Genomic DNA, 20,000 nt, shown 5'->3' with positions numbered 1-20,000 from the left:
AGAATTCGAGTCTCCACCCTATACAGTGCCGTAGACACAATTACGTTCTTATATATTCTTCTCTTTGCATTCATCCTTTGATATTTATCCTTCATGACATTTTTCATTCCTCCAAGATATTTATTTGTTTCCCTCACAATGAATTTGATCTCAATTCATATTCCTTCATTCCTTGCTATATATGACCCTAAATACTCAAAACTATACGACTGCTCTCTCCTTAAAGACTTACCTTCAACTCACTGCCAACCTCACCCCTTGTACATCTTATCACATTATTTTATCCACATTTACCTTATAAATTATATTTTCACATTACTTCCCGAACTCAGTCACTACTATTTTACCCCCTCCTCTGACCAAACTACAATCACAGTGTCATAAGCAAACAATTGGCTCATCTCCTAAATCCCTCCACTCATTCTAACCATCTCCGGTCACCCTAGCACTTACCTCCCGTACCACCTCATTCATGTATACAGTACACTGAACCCCTCCCTAACCTCCACATGTAGAAATTCTCTGAAATAATCTATTCATCTTCCCCTTACTATCTTTATTTTCATTAAATCTGTTCATCTGCACCCTATACCTTTTCCTATCTACTGAACTCATTCCCCCAATCTCTTTACTTCCTTCTAAAACATCTTCTCATTCTATTTAAAATTCTGTCATATTCCTAATTTTACATTTCCTTCCTATTTTCCCCTTTTACCTTGCGTTTTGCTTCTCCTCTCTTTTTGCACCTCTCATATGCTTCCCTGGTTTCACCTTGCAACCAGTCTTCACGCGTTTGCATCTTATCTTCCATCACCACCTTCATCTCTTCATCCCACTATTTGTCACTTCTCCTTTTGTCCCCTCCCACCCCCCTCGTCCCACATATCATCTTTGCACACACGACCATTTCTTCTTTCAAGCGTACAAATTTTCTCCTATTTCTGATCCCTTCTATCCCTCACCACTTCCCACAATTTTCTCAACTTCTCTTGGTCTTCTTTCTTTTTGTCCTTCTCATTCATTTCTTTACCTTAGCACTTCCATCCCTCCCTCTTTTTTCCCCTTCTTTAAAATGTTTCCCTTCTCAGTATCCTTCCTACCAAAAGAAAATATTATCTGACGCTTCCCCACTCCCGCCCGTAAGAATGTGAACCACCAGAATTCTTCCAATCTTCTCTTTGTGTACCACTACATAATTCATTATCACCCTATCAGGATGCTTCGATCGACCATGGATTCTTTCAGGTCGGAACACTTTCCTCAGTTAAGGAAAATTCTTGTTCTTAAATAGAATAAACTTATTGAAATATGCATGGTACTTATGGAATGATGTAGATGTCTAGGAATAAGCAGTTGAATGTAGAACGTTTGCAAAAAAGAAAACTTACTTCTTCCATTGGGACGGTCGAGGACGAAGGCGAGTCGGTTGTGGCGCCCTGGGAAGGTTATGGAGAGGAGTACCTGCTCCCCTGAGTGGGAGAGGCGTCGTGGTGGCGCCACTCTCCGGAAGGAAAAGAAGATGGTGTCGCTGTTCACTCCAGTCTTGAAGGAATCAGACAGAGCTGCCGGGAGTAGAAAAGAAAAACATAGTCAGTCAATAGTTGTCATTAAGCCTGCGGAATCCAACATATATCTTACTGTTTATATACGATTACTTTTTCTACTTGTTTTAATCTCGTGATTTTTACCTCCTGCTACCTTTGCGTTAATTTTTGTCTGAACAACTGTTTGCCACACTTCTTACTTTGCCCAGTTATCTAATATATGCATATACATATTGTGAGGTAGTTGTTCTCCATCCCACAAGAGGTCCTATGGGTACACGCTTGCGCCCACCCGGCTGCGTCGGGTCGACCAAAACTTCCTTGAGGTCCGCGGGTGGGACAAAGCTTCTTTGAGGAAACGCACGTGCAGTACTCGGCTCCATCTACCAGGTCACCAGCGTAAGAACGGACCCTGTCAGCTTTCACGATGACCTTTGTGACTCAGCAGCTTGAGAACATTTTACTTCTGGCTTCCCAGATCTCGACTTTGCCCCAGAGTCAATTAAGGGCACAGGTCATGACTTGACCTGGGTATATAAGCTGGACAGAATCTCCGAAAATTCAGATTGCCACGGAGCATCACGTCGCAAGCCTAGCTCGCTGCCTCTGTCGTAGTCTCTTCCTCCCTCCTCCCCCGCAAACAGACCGCCTTGGGACACGACTTGCAAAGCACAGTGGTCACCTCCCTTGCCGTCTCCCCCACCCCTCTTCTCGCAATTAGAGTGAGCCATATTACCATTGACACCCACCTTTCATTCTAAATAAATTATTTTCCCATCAGAGTTTGCCTTCCAGCCAGTCCTGACACACACACACACACACACACACACACACACACACACACACACACACACACACACACACACACACACACACACACACACACACACACACACACACACACACACACACACACACACACACACACACACACACACACACACACACACACACACACACACACAAATGTCTAGTGGTGTTTTTGTCCATGTACGAGACATAAACCATAGCAATGACTGGGGCAATGTTAACAATTTGTTGTTTGTAATTCTTTTTTAAAAAGGAACATCCAGTGTTATAAAGAGCAATTTTGATAATAACATCTACTTGAGTTTAGGTTTATTCAAACTAGATCATTTCATCATTAGTAGGACAATAAAACAGTACCATGAGTCCTAACTGTGCCAAATGTCCCTGTGGACTTTTCGGCTACATGGTTGTCTTTTTCTTTTGTCATTGCTGTCTTATTGCTTTATTATTATTATAATTTCCATGTGTATATGTATGTGTGTGTATGTAATTAGTTTGAAGGTTCTATGTGGCTGTAACCTTCCCATTTTTTTTTTTTTTATTTCTATATGAATATTGTGTTCTATTTCTCTTGTACTCTGAGGATGTCGTAACAGACGAAAACGTTTGGTATTCCGAACTTTAATTTCCCTGTGGCTTCTGCTTGATGTATGTATACATATATATATATATATATATATATATATATATATATATATATATATATATATATATATATACATATTCGTGAAGAGCTGGAGTTCTGGAACCACTGTATAAACGAAGAAAGTAAACGCTGGACCCGTCGAAATAAGTTTATTCCTACGTTTCGAACCCTGTCCGAGGTTCGTCTTCAGGGATATACCGAGATAACAAAGGGGATTACTATAGAGGGGGATGTGTACCACCCTGGGAAAGTTCCCCCAAGCGACCGTTACTCTCCAGACCGTATATTCATCACCAGGTAGGACACCAGTTCACAAAATACCCTTGCCAATAAAACATAGATACACATACACACATATTACATAATTCGTAAAATTAAATATAGAGGAATAAATACAAAAACAGAAGAGAGAAAATAGTCCAACAAAAACATAGAAAGGAGTAGCAGCGTATAATGTCAATAAATAAATCGAGGAGACAAAATCCCCCAGCTAGTGTATTGTAGCCCATTGTCAGGCTAGAAAATAAAAATACGGGACGTGGTTCGGAGACAAACAAAAAGACAATTGTCAAGACCAGAAATGATACCATCACGAGTTGGGGTCGGGGAAATGTCAAAGTGCTGCACCACCTGGACGAGGGACAACACTTCACTGCCGGACCGGGTGCCTTCTGTCCAGCCTGTCCCTAATGCTCTCGTATATGGGGTTCAAGTTGACGCATCTATTAACGCTAGCCTGGTTCCTTTGTTATATCTGTATATACCTGAAGACGAACACCCGATAGGGTTCGAAACGTAGGAATAAACTTATTTTGACGAGTCCAGCGTTTATTTTCTTCGTCTATACAATACCTACACACACACACACACACACACACACACACACACACACACACACACACACACACACACACACACACACACACACACACACACACACACACACACACACACACACACACACACACACACACACACAGTTAGTCAAGGAGTTGTGACCTTGCTGTCCCGGTGTGTGGTGTGTCTCAGACCGGTGGGTCTCAGACCGACCCAGAGATCGGCAAATAATGAGCTCTGATCTCACTGCCCTAGGGTGGTGTCTGGCTGTCTCGACAGAGACTGCAGCAGATCCGAGGTGAATATACACACACACACACACATACACACACACACACACACATGTATGTATGTATATATATATATATATATATATATATATATATATATGCATGTATGTATGTATGTATTTTGCTATAAATCACAAAGGCAATCGGAAAGAGACATTCCCAAGCGCTTTTGTGTTTTTCACATCTTCAGGGGAATACAGATGAAATTGGTAATGCAATAAGGTTTATAAGACAAGAGACTAAACACTAGTAAAAAAACTAGCAGTGCACAAAAAGTCACAAGTGAAAAATAATAAATCTTAGAGAACAACACAAATCACCAAATTACACATGTAAGGTGATTACAAATTTTGTTGGTGAATTTAACTAATTCATAAATGCCACAACTGAAATTAAGATTAGAACCTTCAGAATTGTTAATAATACTACTTTCTATAATGTTTCTATTGACAAATGAATTACATGAAAATATAGAGGAAGCATTGGTCCAATTAATACAATGATTGAAATATTTTATGTGAACAAATGGAGCATTTATAAATTAGATAAATTCATCAACAAAATTTGTAATCAGGTTTTAAATATATATATATATATATATATATATATAAATATATATATATATATATATATATATATATATATATATATATATATATACACAGAAAGTATCATCTCAAAGAAAAATACTGATGACTTAAATTTTACTATCCCACCTTTCCGCCATCCTCCAGTCTCCCATTTCCTATGACCCATCTCCTCGTTTTGATATTTTCTCCAAAAATAGAGGCGCTAGTTACTGGCGACCAAATGCAAACATTTCATCCTCCCACTGTCTGTACTCTACATATTTTGCTATCGCAACGGCCTTATATAGTGGATGGGCGTTGTCTACAGCCGCCGTGTTCGTTCATCCTGATTCATGATCTACAATGCGTGATGAGTCACACCCCAGCTCGTAGAAAACGGTAAACAAAGTAACGATTAGGATTTTTGAAAGTTTCTTGGTTACCGCTCTTACATCATTTATGCAAAAAATAACGTGTTTTAACGCATAAATCGTTCACGTGCGAGCGTGCACTCACGCTAATGGAAGGATAGAGATGTAATCTCATGAGAATAGATAATATTTTGTGTAATAAAGAAAACACAACTAGGCAAACACACACACACACACACACACACACACACACACACACACACACACACACACACACACACACACACACGCTGCTGAAAGTAAGCAAAAAAAAAAAAAAGCGTCGTGGGAGTCTAAACGTGTGGATACATAGGAATCTTCACAAGGAGCCTCAGTGTGTAAAGAGGGAGAGGCGATAAATAAATAACAGAAGCAGAAATCTAAAAATGAAATGGGAAAACCTAGGACATGTGAGTAACGCTAGGATAACAATATAAATGACTGATCTATCTATCTGTACACCAAGGACTACCCCTCCTTGTAAGAGAGGTAGCCAGTAAAGGCATGCATTCACCCCCATTCAATTCCACTCCCGTCCTTCACCATTTCATTCTCTTAACTTCTCATGAAGACGGTTGATAGATCCGTGTAACACATTTTTTTTTTTTGTTCCTCGATTCTGACATTTCCAGATTTGTTATATCCCATTATTATCTATAAAAAATTTAATCACAAGTTTGGGTTTGTGATCTTGATTTTGATATTTTGAAAATTTTCACATTTTTCATTTCTTTTTATTTGTCACAATTTTTTAAATTGTGACACCCAGCTCGTTGTCTCCCTTCCCATTTTCTCGTCTGTTTTCTCTCCGTATCAGCCCTTAATTCCCCATACTCGGGGGAATTTCCAGTCCTTAAGACTTCTAGTAGCAACATCCTGTCTTTTCTCCCCACTCCTCTTTATTTGTCATGTCATTTTTGACAACCAATTCAATGCCTTAACGAAGGGAGAGACTTCTAATATCTAGAAACACACACCCCCCCCTTTTGATTTGTGTTCTCGGAGCCATGCTCAACGATTCGCGCCCACACAAAGCACTCAAACACACCCCCTCCCCCCCCCTGCGCGCTGCCACATATTTGTTTTAAGTTAGGTAATTAGAATTATTAGGACTGTGTTTAACCCGCTCGTGAACAGTGTCTACCTCAAAGAACACTTGGAACTGTGTCACCCTCCCGCATGAACATTATTCGTAGTACCCTTCGCAACTAGGGACGGAGACATAGTACTATTGGCAACGTCGGAAGCCGGCTAGCGGACATCGTGACCTGACCTGTCGCAGGACAGGGGCAGTCTAAGCATCGAGTTCGAAAAAGGAGGTCAGACCGCTCTATCTCGGAATATTAAGCGCGTCCTTTCCTCCCTCAAGTGACTGTTGGGGATTTATATCCTCGGGAATAAATCGAGTGACGATTATTTGGGTATAAACCCCTCAAGCAAAAACTGAGTGTAGTGCGATGAACGGGAGGTACGCCGACGAAGTGACTCTCAACCCCCACTGCAGCCACCCAGGCCGTCCACTCCCCGCCCCCACCAAACGAAGTGGCGCCGATCGTAGCTCAGCAGGAGATCAGGCTAATTGAAGACGTCTCCACAAGCAAGACAATAATAAGTACACATTAACCAACAATTTCTTAAGCTAGTAACGCGCGCAGGGAATAGATAGGATGTATGTATGTATGTGAACCCAACTGTTAAAACCCTTATTTAATGTCAAGTAGCTTAATTTCAGTGTCTAATTTTCCAATTCATTAAAACTCACGATAGGAGTTCTGGGTTTCATTAGCCTAGAACGGTTCTCTTTATGAGTTGTCCCCACACCCCTCTTTGATTTATTCACGCTTGCCTTGGAGGGAAGGCGAGTGGTCCCGAGATGTGATAAAAATCACCTGGACTTCGGTTCCCCAACTGCAGCTATCTTCCCCCTCCCTTCATCAATCACTTAAGGTACGTGTTACCCACACCACCTCATCTACCACCTTCTTCCACTGTCCAGGAATTTGCGTCATTATTTATAAATTCATATAATTAAATCAGCAGCGTACATATTTATCTTATGACACAAACTTGTAAAAAGCAAACAAGTGAAAACAAATGGCAGTTATAAACCAACATTAAACACGACAGAAATGACGGGATTTTCTGGATTTGCTTTTAGTCCAAGTCGTACTCCCGCGCCAGCCCTTAGATATAGTCCCCCCATCATTTTCTCATTGTAGTGGCCCTGGTACCTCCGCTCTATCTCCTTCACATCTTGATGGAATCGCTCGCCTTGTTCTTCTGAGTGGGAGCCAATATTGTCCTTGAATTTGCCCAAATGATCGTCCACTATATGAAGTTAAAAGGACATCCTGCATCCCATTGCGCCAAAAGCCCTTACCAGATCCTGCACCAGCTGCTAGTAGTTTTCAGTTCTGTGGTTGTTTTCGAAGTCTTTGACAACTGCTATGAAACAGTTCCATGCTGTTCTCTTATTCCTACTGAGCTTATTGGAGAACTCGATAGATTCAAGTACCTTCTTTATTTGAGGTCCAACATAAATCCCGCCTTTGATTCTGGCCTCAGATAACTTGGGGAAGAGCTCAAAATGGCACTTAAAAGCGGTTGATTCCTGGTTGAGAGCCTTCACGAACTGCTTCATCAACCTCAACTTGAGGTGCAGTGGCAGCGTGAACACAATCCTGGGATCAAACAGTGGCTTCCACGTGACGTTCCGGGTCCCATCTACAAATTCTGTTCACAGCTCCCAGTTCTTTCTGTTGTAGTGGTCAGAGGTGGTTCTGCTGTCCCAAAGGCAGAGGAAGCCACCATCTTAAAGTCTCCAATGATTTCCCAGTTGTACTGGTTGTATTGCAGGGCTTCCAGGAAGACTTTCACATTGTAGTATTCTTCCTTCAGGCAGACTGAATTAATATCTTTACAAACCAAAATAGCCCATTTAGTGCAATTGTCCTATTGTCTTTGGACTCACTGTGTGGCGGGGGGAGAGGGGTTGCCTGCCCTGACCTGTACCTAAGCTTAGAGTGCTTCAAGTCTTTGTCCTTGTCTCACTCTTTATAACCTGTACACGAATTACTTGCCAGAGCCGGCTTACGCGCGCAACCATGTCCGTACCTTTTCGCATGCGGATGACGTTTATCATATTGAATGACCAAATGGTACTTGGGCTCAGAAATTTACCTTACGAGGATAGGCTTAAGCACCTTAATTTACACTCTCCAGAAAGACGCAGGGTGCGGGGTGATATAGTAGAGGTGTTCAAGTGGATCAAAAACTTTAATGGTGATGCAGGCAAGGTCATTATATTAAGACAACACGCAAGGACTCACAGTAATGGATCTAAATTGAACAAATATAATTCAAAAAGGAAATAGGCAAGATCTGATCTATAAATAGAATAGTCAACGAATGGAATAGACTTGGTAACCAAGTAGTGAGCGCTGAAACTATCGGTTGTTTGAGGTCAGATAGCTTGATGAATAAAGATGAGAGGTATTATATTATTATCTATATCATTAAATTTTATTTATTTATCTATTTATCATTATTATATATTTTATCGCATCCGACCTAGTTATGGACCAAAAGGTCTCCTGTCGGCATGCTCCCCCTTTGCAATCCTTTTGTAGTGTAGGCCTTATGGTCTCTTGTAGTCTCATTTTTTTATGTTCTTACATTAGTAGACACAAAACAATGGAATACAAAATAGGAGCCCACTCTTGAAAGCAACTATATTGCATCAAAGCCAACACGTCGAAATCCAAAATTTATATATTCCCAACTGCCGGAAAACCGACAGCTATCACGGTCTCGTCAGATAAACAACACAGGTATCAAAGTGAAGGACCACGTCTGTGGGCAGTACTGTGGGTGGTGGCCTTGCCTGGACTCAACACTTCCGCTGGGCAGATCAAAAGGCTTCAAAACCACAACATTATTCACTAAACGCTTTCTGTCCTTGGCGCTGGTCAGACCAATACAGTGCCAGTCGCTGGATCGAGCCAAATAGCATACTCTACAAACTACTCCCATCAGAAGGTTCAGAACACAGCAGTCTGATTTATCAAGGGTTCAAGATGGAGCGAATTAACAATCTCTGAGTCAATACACCAAGCTGCCAACATCCGTCTACTCAACCAACACAAACAGGAGTTGGACTTCAGACATCTTGAAAGATTCCACGCCATACATCAACATCTACAGTAATCGGACGCATCAAACCCAGACCTCATCGTATGTGCTATTTGTTTTTTGCGCTATTCATCTCCTTCACCTATCTGTACGTGAAGTTGTGTATGATCACTGAATATAACCCAACGTAGGCTAATATTCACTGCTACACGAGGAAAGCGAAATAAACTCGCTTCTCGTAGGAAATACGCACACAATTCACACAAACAACAAAAACACAAGGTACACACCTTTTTCTTCTACAAATATTCACTTCGTTTCTATTTCCTTCACTTTGATACCTGTGTTGTTTATCTTAAGACGAGTGTCCGTGATAGTTCTGTTGGTTTTCCGGCAGTGGGAGTACATAGCTTTGGATTTCGACGTGTTGGACTTGATGCACTATAGTTGCTCCCAAGAGTATACTCCTATTTTGTATTACATATGTGTGTGTGTGTGTGTGTGTGTGTGTGTGTGTGTGTGTGTGTGTGTGTGTGTGTGTGTGTGTGTGTGTGTGTGTGTGTGTGTGTGTGTGTGTGTGTGTGTGTGTGATTCACCATGGTCTTGGATCACGTGTTGGACTCGTGATCGACATCTATTTCCCTCCCTGAAGAGAGCTCAGAGCTCATATATGACCGATCTATGGGTAATAATAATAATAATAATAATAATAATAATAATAATAATAATAATAATAATAATAATAATAATAATAATAATAATAATAATAATAATGATAATAATAATAATAATAATAATAATAATAATAATAATAATAATAATAATAATAATAATAATAATAATAATAATAATAATAATAATAATAATAATAATAATAATAATAATAATATAACAATAACAAATATAATAAAAATAATAATAATAATAATAATAATAATAATAATAATAATAATAATAATAATAATAATAATAATAGTGATAATGATAATAAAATAATATTGACTAATAATAATAATAATGACAATAATAATAATGACAACAATAATAATAATAATAATAATAATAATAATAATAATAATAATAATAATAAAAAATAATACTAATAATACTAATAATAAATAATAATAATAACAACAACAACAACAACAACAACAACAACAACAACAACAACAACAACAACAACAACAACAACAACAACAACAACAACAACAACAACAACAACAACAACAACAACAACAATAATAATAATAATAATAATAATAATAATAATAATAATAATAATAATAATAATAATAAATGATAAAAAAAGGAAAATAAAAGCTGCGGTCCTGACGGAATCCCATGAGAAATGTTCAAGTATAGAGGCTATCTTCTTAAGAGACGCTTGCATGAGATTATATGTGCCTTCTGGATAGATGAGCAACTACCTAAATCTTGTAGAGGCTCGATTATTGTCCCAATATACAATCTCAATATACAAACACAAAAGCGGGAGAAGTGACTGCAACAACAGCCAATGCATCTCCCTTCTCTCTTTTACTGGCAAAATTCTAGCCAGAGTTATGCTCTCACGCATAACTAAGATCTCATCTGAATCCTTGTTACCAGAAACCCGATGTGGCTTTTGAAAGGAAAGAGGGACAATTGACATGATTTCTGCGTTGAGACAAGTCCAGGGGAAACGTTTAGAGCAAAATACAGACTTATTTATGGTCTTTCTTGACCTCACCAAGACTTTTGATAAGATGCCCCGTGAACTATTGAAATTCTCTTGAAATATGGAGTCTCAAACAAATTCCTCACAATTGTTCAGCACTTCCACTCTAACATGGGAGAGAATCTCAACCTTTTTTAGTTGAAATGGGTGTAGAGCAGGGTGACGTCTTGGTCCCTGTTCTATAACATGTTTATTTCTACAATAATAACATTAATGCAAGAAAAAACCACTATGGCTTGGTCATGTGATCTGTATGCCTGACGAATGGTTCCCGAAATAGGTTTTATACGGGCAACTACAAATTGGACATCAAAGATCGGGTGGTTGAAAGAAGAGGTACAGAGACCAAGCTAAGGCCACCTTAAAGAAAATGCAAAATCACGGCATCCTTTATTATTTAATCTTGCAATGGAGAAAGCAGTCAGGCAGATTACCAACCATCCAGGTGGAGCTAAGTTATCCAATGGTCAGATAACCCACCTCGCTTACGCCGATGATGTGGATGTGGTGGCCGAGACTGTGGAGGAAATTAGCGAGATCTTGACAGTATTCTAGAGAACAGCAGAACAGATTGGCTTAAAATGAAAGGAACAGAAAACGGAAATTATGAAACTAAGTAGAAATGGCAATTATACACCAGGAGAAGAGCAACTGGAATAACTAAGTGTGAAGAAAGTGGATAAGTTCTGTATCAATGAGAGAAATTAACTGGACAGAAATAAACGAACGAATATGTATAGGAAACAGGTGTTATCATGCTCTGACATCTGTAATGAAGAGTCGGACCATCAGCAGAAGAACTAAGATAAGAACATATAACATTGTAATAAAACCAACAGTCCTGTACGGATGTGAGACATGGAAACTGAGAAAACAAAGGAAGAAGAGACTGGAATTGTTTAAAAACAATATCCTGAGAAGAATCCTTGGCCCAGTAAATGATGATGAAGAAGGGAGATGGAGACGAAGACATAACAGGGAAATTAGAGATAAGACAGGACAACCGTGCATTCACTATGAAGTACAGGGAAGAAGAGAGAGAGGTGGGCTGGACACTGCGTCCGAATGGAGGCAGACAACCTTGGAAGGTGATAGAAGAAGGAGTACAGGGCAGACGACCATTAGGGAGACCCAGGTACAGACGGATGGATGGAGTAAGGAAGCACGTGCAGAGGGTGGCACCAAGAGAGGACTAGAAAGAATTGACAGAGGACAGAACCATCTGGAGAGGCATAGTGAAAACGGTGAAGGGCCATTCGGCTTGACAACCAACAGATTCTCTCACACTCTTCTCTATTGGTAATTTATTACTTCCACTTTTTTTAAACAATAGACCATGTCTTTTCAGATTTTTACTGTTTAAAAGAATCTAAATTCTATCGTTTTATTTTATGTTTTTAGGGTTCTCTTTTATAGTAGTACAAATTAATAAATTATCGGTTTGAGATTTTAGTGAGGGCAGACCAATCCATCGGTCCAAACGTTTATCTGCTTAAAAGCTGGAACCACATTGTTCGCAGTCGTTTGTCTATGCGTGTGTGTGTGTGTGTGTGTGTGTGTGTGTGTGTGTGTGTGTGTGTGTGTGTGTGTGTGTATGGACGGTGTGTGTCTCTGTATATGTGTGCTTGGGCATATGTGTGTGTGTGTGTGTGTGTGTGTGTGTGTGTGTGTGTGTGTGTGTGTGTGTGTGTGTGTGTGTGTGTGTGTGTGTGTGTGTGTGTGTGTGTGGACGGTGTGTGTGTCTCTGTGTATATGTGTGCTTGGGTACATGTGTGTGTGTGTGTGTGTGTGTGCGCGCGTATGTGTGTGTGTGCGTGTGTGTGCGAGCGCGCACACGTTTGTTTGTGTGTGTTTGTAAATGTGTGTACATGCGTGCGTGTGTAAGTGCGCATATGTGTCAGATTCTATACATGTATTTATACGTGTGTTTATTGCGCAAGTGTAAACGATATGCATCCTCGAGTAAACCGACATTTCTAGAAATGACGTCTGTTCACATTGCTCCGACGCAGTCAGAGACCTCAATTCCATTCGATGAGACGGATTTGAATTAAATTGTCTTGCGGGAACCCGAACAAAAGCTATCCTGGTATAGAAGCGTTTACTAAAAATAGGTTTTTACTCCTTCGTTATTATGGAGGTGTCATGAATGTGAATAAATTCGCCTAGCATAAAGCAATGGAATAAAAGAAGTGTTTTCCCGAGTCCGTTCTTAGATATAATTGCATATCCGTTTTCTTTCTCAAATGCACCCATACATTCACGTTAACATGATAATGTGCAAATGTTGCATTCAACAGAACTTAGTTACCACAAAAATACCAGAAATCTGTCACAGTTAATGCACCCAATGTCACACACAAGCACATATATATATAGAGCCATGTGTAGACTTATGCTGGCGTTTTATGTTTCACACGAATGCTTAAGTTGTCTGCTGTTGGCGCAGCGTTATGTTTGGACACTGAAACGAAAGCTGAACCACTTTCCAAGTTTTATTATCATTCGTTTCTGCCGCTCTTCTTCCTCCTCACTACTTCTTTAGTAATGCTCTTGTAATAGGGATAATAGAATGTCGCTACCATGTTCATGCTTGCCGTAAAATGCAAAAGTATGGAGGGAAGAAGGAATTGGGCACCCTTTTCTATATTTCTTGAAGAGTCCGGGCATGCTCTGACCAAGATCTATATACACCGGATCTTGGCTCTGACTAGGCACAGTACATGTACATATCGTAAATATTCGACACACAGAAATACGTCAGGTACCGTATTACTTAGAAATGGAAACAATTAATGAATTATGCATGTTCCATTACACATAATCACATTAGCATACATACATTTTCAGACATCCGCGGACACCTATGAAGGTACGTTATTAGGTAAGGGCTAAAGGTCGCAACCTTCACAAGGACTGGTAAGACCTTTGCTAAACGTCATTCGGGAAAGGTCGAGTCGGCACAGACAGCTTAACGTGTCGACTGCGGCACCCTGGTGTCGAGACCATGGCGACGTCGACGGGGCAGGCCGGCGAGGGCAACAACAGGGAGAAAGGCGTTGCAAGCACCGCTGACGTTGTATCGCAATTTCTGAAGTTCGATGCTCAGTGAAAAAAACCATTGACAGAATCGCTTGGACGGACGAGCATTATTTTTTATAGCATTTGTGATACTAATTATCAGAAATGTTTGCGACATGTGAAAATACACCGTGTAATCGCTACGGAGGGACTGCCAGAGAAGATGATTAAAGTAGCCTCGCTATAAGAGGATATATGGGGATGAATAAGACTGGCAGCAAAATAAATGGAAATATGCCATTTAGTATGAAAGGTACTCCAGATAGAGGAGGTTAACGTAAAGATGACCTTTGAAATTTACCTGTACCTCTTTTATATGTGTTACTTGTATTCAGGAGAAACATCAGTTATATAATGTTATTGTTACTGTTATAATTTTCATTATCATGTTATTGTTACTATTATCATTTTCATTATCATGTTATTGTTACTATTGTGGTGTTTTCGTTATCATTACAATTTTCATTATTATTATCATTATAATTTTCATTATTATTATCATTATTATCATTACTATCAATATTATTATTATTATAATTGTTATCATTATTAATGTGTGTGTGTGTGTGTGCGTGTGTGTGTGTGTGTGTGTGTGTGTGTGTGTGTGTGTGTGTGTGTGTGTGTGTGTGTGTGTGTGTGCGTGTATGTGTGTGTGTGTGTGTGTGTGTATGTGTGTATGTGTGTGTGTGTGTGTGTGTGTGTGTGTGTGTGTGTGTGTGTGTGTGTGTGTGTGTGTGTGTGCCACTATTGCCCATTTCCGGTACTTTGCATTTTTTGGTATTGAACTTCATTTTTCTTACTTGGCTCCATGCAAAAATAGTGTCTAGATCTTTTTCCAATAGTCTACCATCCTCCTCGTTTTTCACTCTTCTCGTAATTTTTGCGTCATCTGCAAACATGTTGGCATAGCTTGTTGTTCCATCTATTGTCAATGACATAGACAAGAGAAATTATTGGTGCAAGCTCTGAACCCTGTGGAACTCTGCTCGTTACTACTCTCCAGCTTGACAACTTATCCTTTACTACTGCCCTCCCATATCTTTCCTTCGAAAAGTATTTCATCCATTCTTGTTTGCCATTCAGTCCTCCAACATGCTTCAATTTCCACATAAGTCAACTATGAGGTACTTTATCAAATGCCTTGTCAGTCCACCCACCCCTATTTTGTATCGAATCAATCCCGAGTAAAAGCTTAAAAGGTTCGACACACACGACAATCCAGAACTGAAACCAAACTGACTGTCTGTCAGAATGTTTATTTTTTCAAGATATTTAGTCCATCAATCTTTCTCATAATTTCACTATTGTGCTGGTTAGTAATACTGGCCTATAATTTAATGGCGTTTCCTTGTTTCCACCTTTGTGAATTGGCACCATGTTTGCCCTTTTCCAATCAAACGGCACTGCCTTCATTCAATGAACATCTAATATGGCTGTGGAGTTTCTCCGCTAGTTGTTCCTTACATTCTTTAAGTATCCAGTTTGAGATCCCGTCAGGTTCTGAAACTTTTGGCACATCCAATGATCCTAAAAAAATTACCACTTCCCTTACTTCTACATTTATATCTGTTAAACCTGTTTTTTCCTTTCGCCTTTATCAAAAAAAGCTCTTTTGCGAAGACCGAATGGAAACTTCCATTCATTATTTCTGCCTAAGCTGAGGCCTCTTCAAAGGTCTCACCACTCAGTATCAACTTGGTGATTTCTTCCCTGTGTATCAATTTACCATTTATAAACCTGTAAAACAGTCTTGGTTCATCTTTGCATTTATCTACTACACCTTTTTCAAAATTGCTTTCTTCCTCCCTTCGAATCCTTGTATAGTCGTTCCTAGATTATTTGTAAGCTTCTTTTCTTTTATTGCTTATTTTTTTCCTCCATTTTCTCCAAGCCACGCCCCTGGCCTTTTTCGCAATCTCACATTTTTTTTGTTAAACCAGTCCTGTTTCTGCTACTTCCTTTCCCTATGGCACACGTTTGTCCACTCCTAGGTTGTAAATGTGAAGGGAGAATTCCCATTTCCTCCTTATTCCTGTGGTATTTATGAATTCCTTGCAGTTTGTTTCTTCAAAGAATTTTTTCAACCCTAAGTAATCTGCTTTCCTAAAATTGAATCCCCCCTGTCTGTGTGCTTCATTCCTTGGCTCTTTTTCCTCATCCTCCAACTGTGTGTGTTACTGTGTATGTGTGTGTTTACCTAATTGTACCTTGTTGTATCTTACGGGAAAGGGAGCTAAGCTTGTGTCCCGTCTTTGTATCTCTCCATATCCAAATTGCTCTTAAATTCTTGTGTGTGTGTGTGTTTGTGTTTGTATGTGTAAGAGATATTCAATGCTTTTATTTTTAAAGACAATATTGCATCGAAGAGGTGTAATCACAAGGCAAATAACAGAACAGAAGGATGATGAAGTGCTCAGCATTCTAATCATTAAAGAAGGCTGAACGACTTGATTCGTAACCCTAAAATATGAGCTGTAGAGTGTCCCATACGGGTAGCGAGATGGACAGATAGATAGATAGATACATAGAGAGAGATTTCATAGTTTGCCTGAATGTACAGTGACTATCTGCCCCTCTGTGTGTGTTCATTCTCTTCACTGACTGATTTCAATTTACGTCTTCCTGTGTTGAGCAACCACACCTTGAGTGTATGAAGCTAGCATACATTTCTGCACTGGCGCGGACATAATTCGTGAACGTAAATTTTCGTATATGTACATACGTTTCCATTTAAATACGTACTTAGAGAAAAGTATCAAAGGACGCATAGATACACTTCATATCAACACACAAATACGCACACGTAAGCTAAAGTTTTCTTGCGTAAGCCGTGAGTAAAATATGTACTAAAGGGGCATCATCCTGAACCAAAAAATAAAAAAAAAAACTTCGTGTTATTCAGAATAAAATGCTCATTCATCTCATGTTCCACCACCTACTGCTCAATTTTCTGTTCTCCTCAGAAAAATGTTGCGTAATGATCCTGTCTTTTGACTGGCAAATCCTTTCATTGCATTTTCAAGTTTTTGTATTTTTCTTAAAGCTGCATTCAGGTGGTTTCGTTCATCTAGGAAGAACCCCAACAGCAGCGAAAATTCTAATAGGGTTAGGTATCGGCTGAATGATAATTAATTAATTAATCAATCAATTAATTAACTAATTAATAGTAATAATGAAAATACATACATATAGCAAGGCCCCTCTTACAAGGGAGATAGCCAAAAAAAAAAGTCACAAAACCACTTCCACCCGTTCCATCCCCAACATACTCCACTTCCGTCAACCCCTCCCTCCTATCTTGGCACCTCCTGAATGACGGGTCATCCCTGCATCTCGCCCACCGCCCTGGGTCAGAAACAGTGTCGCAGGAGACATCACATCCACAGTAAGGCCGTTTCATTAAATCGGAGACCCCCCCCACGCTCTCCGTCCCCTCATGGAGAAAAGGAGAAGACGGAGAGAAATCTCTTCGGGTTGCGTCAATTTATTTCTCACACATACTCCCTCAATCCCCATCTCCCACCCACTCCCCCTCAAGCATCACAGCATCATACATACACAACCATTCTCCATTCACCCCTATCTTCTGTCCTTTCCCGCCCTTCCTCAACAGCATTCCCCTCTTTCCTTATGCTCCTTTTACCCCATCCATCCATCTCATCCTATGTCGCCCCCTCATATTCACTCCTTCCACATCTACTTTCCACACCTCTTTCTTCATTCAGTTTCCATGTGTCCAAACCACCCCAATACTCTTTCATCAACCCTATCTCCCAACTCCCTTTCCACCGCCGTTCTCCTCCTCACCTCCTCATTTCTTACTCTAGTCTAGTAACTGTTATCATACTTCTCAGGAACTTCATCTTAAACACATTCAAACTCCTCTCTTATGTTCCATGTTTCTACTTGTACTGTGCTGTCGGCACAATCATTCCTTCATACAATCTCCTCTTAGCATCCATTCCCAAATGTCTATTTCTCATTACACTTTTTAATCCACCAAGGCATTTACTCGCTTCTCTCAATCTACATTCTACCTCCACCTCCACTCCTCCCTTTCCCGACACATTCGCACCCAAGTATCTAAAATTATCCACTTCCTCCAGTCTCTCTCCCTTAATACTCACTTCCAGTCTGCTGCCATTCTCTCACCTTGTACATCTCATCACCTTAATTTTACCCACAGTTATCTTCAGCTTCCTTCTATTGTACATCTTCCCAAATTCTGTCACTAACTTTAATCTCTCCTCTGATCCTGCTACAAGCGTAGTGTCATCAGCAAACAACTGGCTTATCTCCCACTTTTCTCCATTTTCTTTGACAATCTCCAATCCATGACCCACTACCCTTGCATTCACCTCTCGCACTACCCCCCATCCATGTATAATTTGAACAGCCAGGGTGACATAACACATCTCTGACAAAGTACCACCTTTACCTCAAACCACTCGCTCTCTCCGTTTCTAATCTTAATACAAGCTGTATTACTCTCGTAAAAAATCTTGACTGCTCTTAAAAGTTTTTCTCCTATCCCATATGTCTGCAGCACCTCCCACAATGCCTTCCTGTCTATCCTGTCATAAGCCTTTTCCAAATCCATAAAAGCCCCCCAAAAAATCCTTACCATATTCCTATAGCTTTTTCACATATCTGCCTTACCACAAAAATCTAATCTATGCAACCCCTACCTGTCTTAAATCCATAATGTTCCTCACCAATTACTCCTTCTATTCCTCTCCTAACCCTCCCTCTGAAACTACTACACTCACATTTGTCCCCTTTTCCCTTGTAAAGTGAAACTATACAGGCACTCCTCCAGTCATCCGGCATTCTATCCTCTTTTAAACAAACATTAAACAACCTCACCAGCCAGTCCACCATCACTGTACCTCCCTCTTTTCGACAATCTGTATGACACCCATCCAACCCAAGTGCCTCACTTGCTCTTATATTTTTAATAAAAATGTTCACCTCATCTTTCTTTTTTCTCCTCCATTCTCTCATTCATAATTTTTATTTCTTTAGCGCTCCCTACTGCAACTACCTTTCCCTCCTTATCTTCCTTCACATTTAGCAATATTCATAAGGGGGTAGAGTCAAGGATTTTTATATAACCGCATGTGTTGTACTTGTACTTATGGCATCATTTGTTGGCATCAATGAAAATTCATCTAATAGAGGTAGATGTCACCTGAAAAGGAGATATCCACAGAAACCAATGATATATTTGTGCCACATTTGAAACTTTTAGATCTACGTGATTTTCGTGTACGCTTTGTACATAGAGCACGAGACTTGTGTGAGGGAGACTAAATATAAAGTGAAAGATTACAGTCTTGTGAGTCATTATTCTAGAATAATTGAGATCGCTCGGCCACCTAAATATCATTTATACATTATTTAAAAGCAGGTGATGGCAAGGCAGGGAAGAAGTTGTTATCATAAGTGATACAATTTTGTGAAGGATAAATGGCAATGTTATGCTATTGATGGTATGTAATCCAATGAGTATATCAGCAGGAGATTGAACTTCAGGTACATACATTGTGACTGGAATTGATGGACGTGCGTCTATAAAGCTTATGTCAAGTGTGATTTTTCCTAACACAGGAACCATACCATCTACATTACATAGTGCCAAATCAGGGGGTTCCATAATAGTTACACGCCTTCTAGCTGAGGGGAATTTGTTGAAACTGTTTGTTGATATGATATTTAGTGGGGATCCTGTATCCATAAAGACATAGGGATGTCATCTGAACATGCTTGAATAGAAAGAGCAATTTCCCATTTGTGAGAGTTTGAGAATGTACAAATTGTGACAGTACCTGGTGGATATGAGTATCTTAAACAGGAAGCCATAAAGATGTATGTGGAGGAGAAGAAACACTATCATATAATTCTTGATATTTAAGCACAAGGCAACGATCCGTTGTGTGAAAGCATTGACCGTGATGACTATAAA

The 20,000-nt window shown here is 39.8% G+C and overlaps 1 protein-coding gene across 4 annotated transcripts in view; it reads right to left on the bottom strand.

The window, feature by feature from the left end:
* The window catches only part of Tsp (Thrombospondin), a 139,839-nt gene that overhangs the window by 111,341 nt on the left and 8,498 nt on the right, over positions 1 to 20,000 (bottom strand). For all 4 annotated transcript variants that reach the window (XM_076190596.1, XM_076190599.1, XM_076190598.1 and 1 more), the window contains exon 2: positions 1,389 to 1,562. In XM_076190596.1, coding sequence (XP_076046711.1) covers positions 1,389 to 1,562 — 174 coding nt within the window. The remainder of the gene's footprint in view (positions 1 to 1,388; positions 1,563 to 20,000) is intronic.

This window comes from Oratosquilla oratoria, chromosome 9, assembly GCF_046742065.1.
Source record: "Oratosquilla oratoria isolate Oo_2021 chromosome 9, ASM4674206v1, whole genome shotgun sequence".
Lineage (NCBI taxonomy): Eukaryota > Metazoa > Arthropoda > Malacostraca > Stomatopoda > Squillidae > Oratosquilla > Oratosquilla oratoria.
The sequence above is the reverse complement of the archived record's forward strand: the minus strand, read 5'-3'. Positions and strand labels throughout refer to the sequence as shown.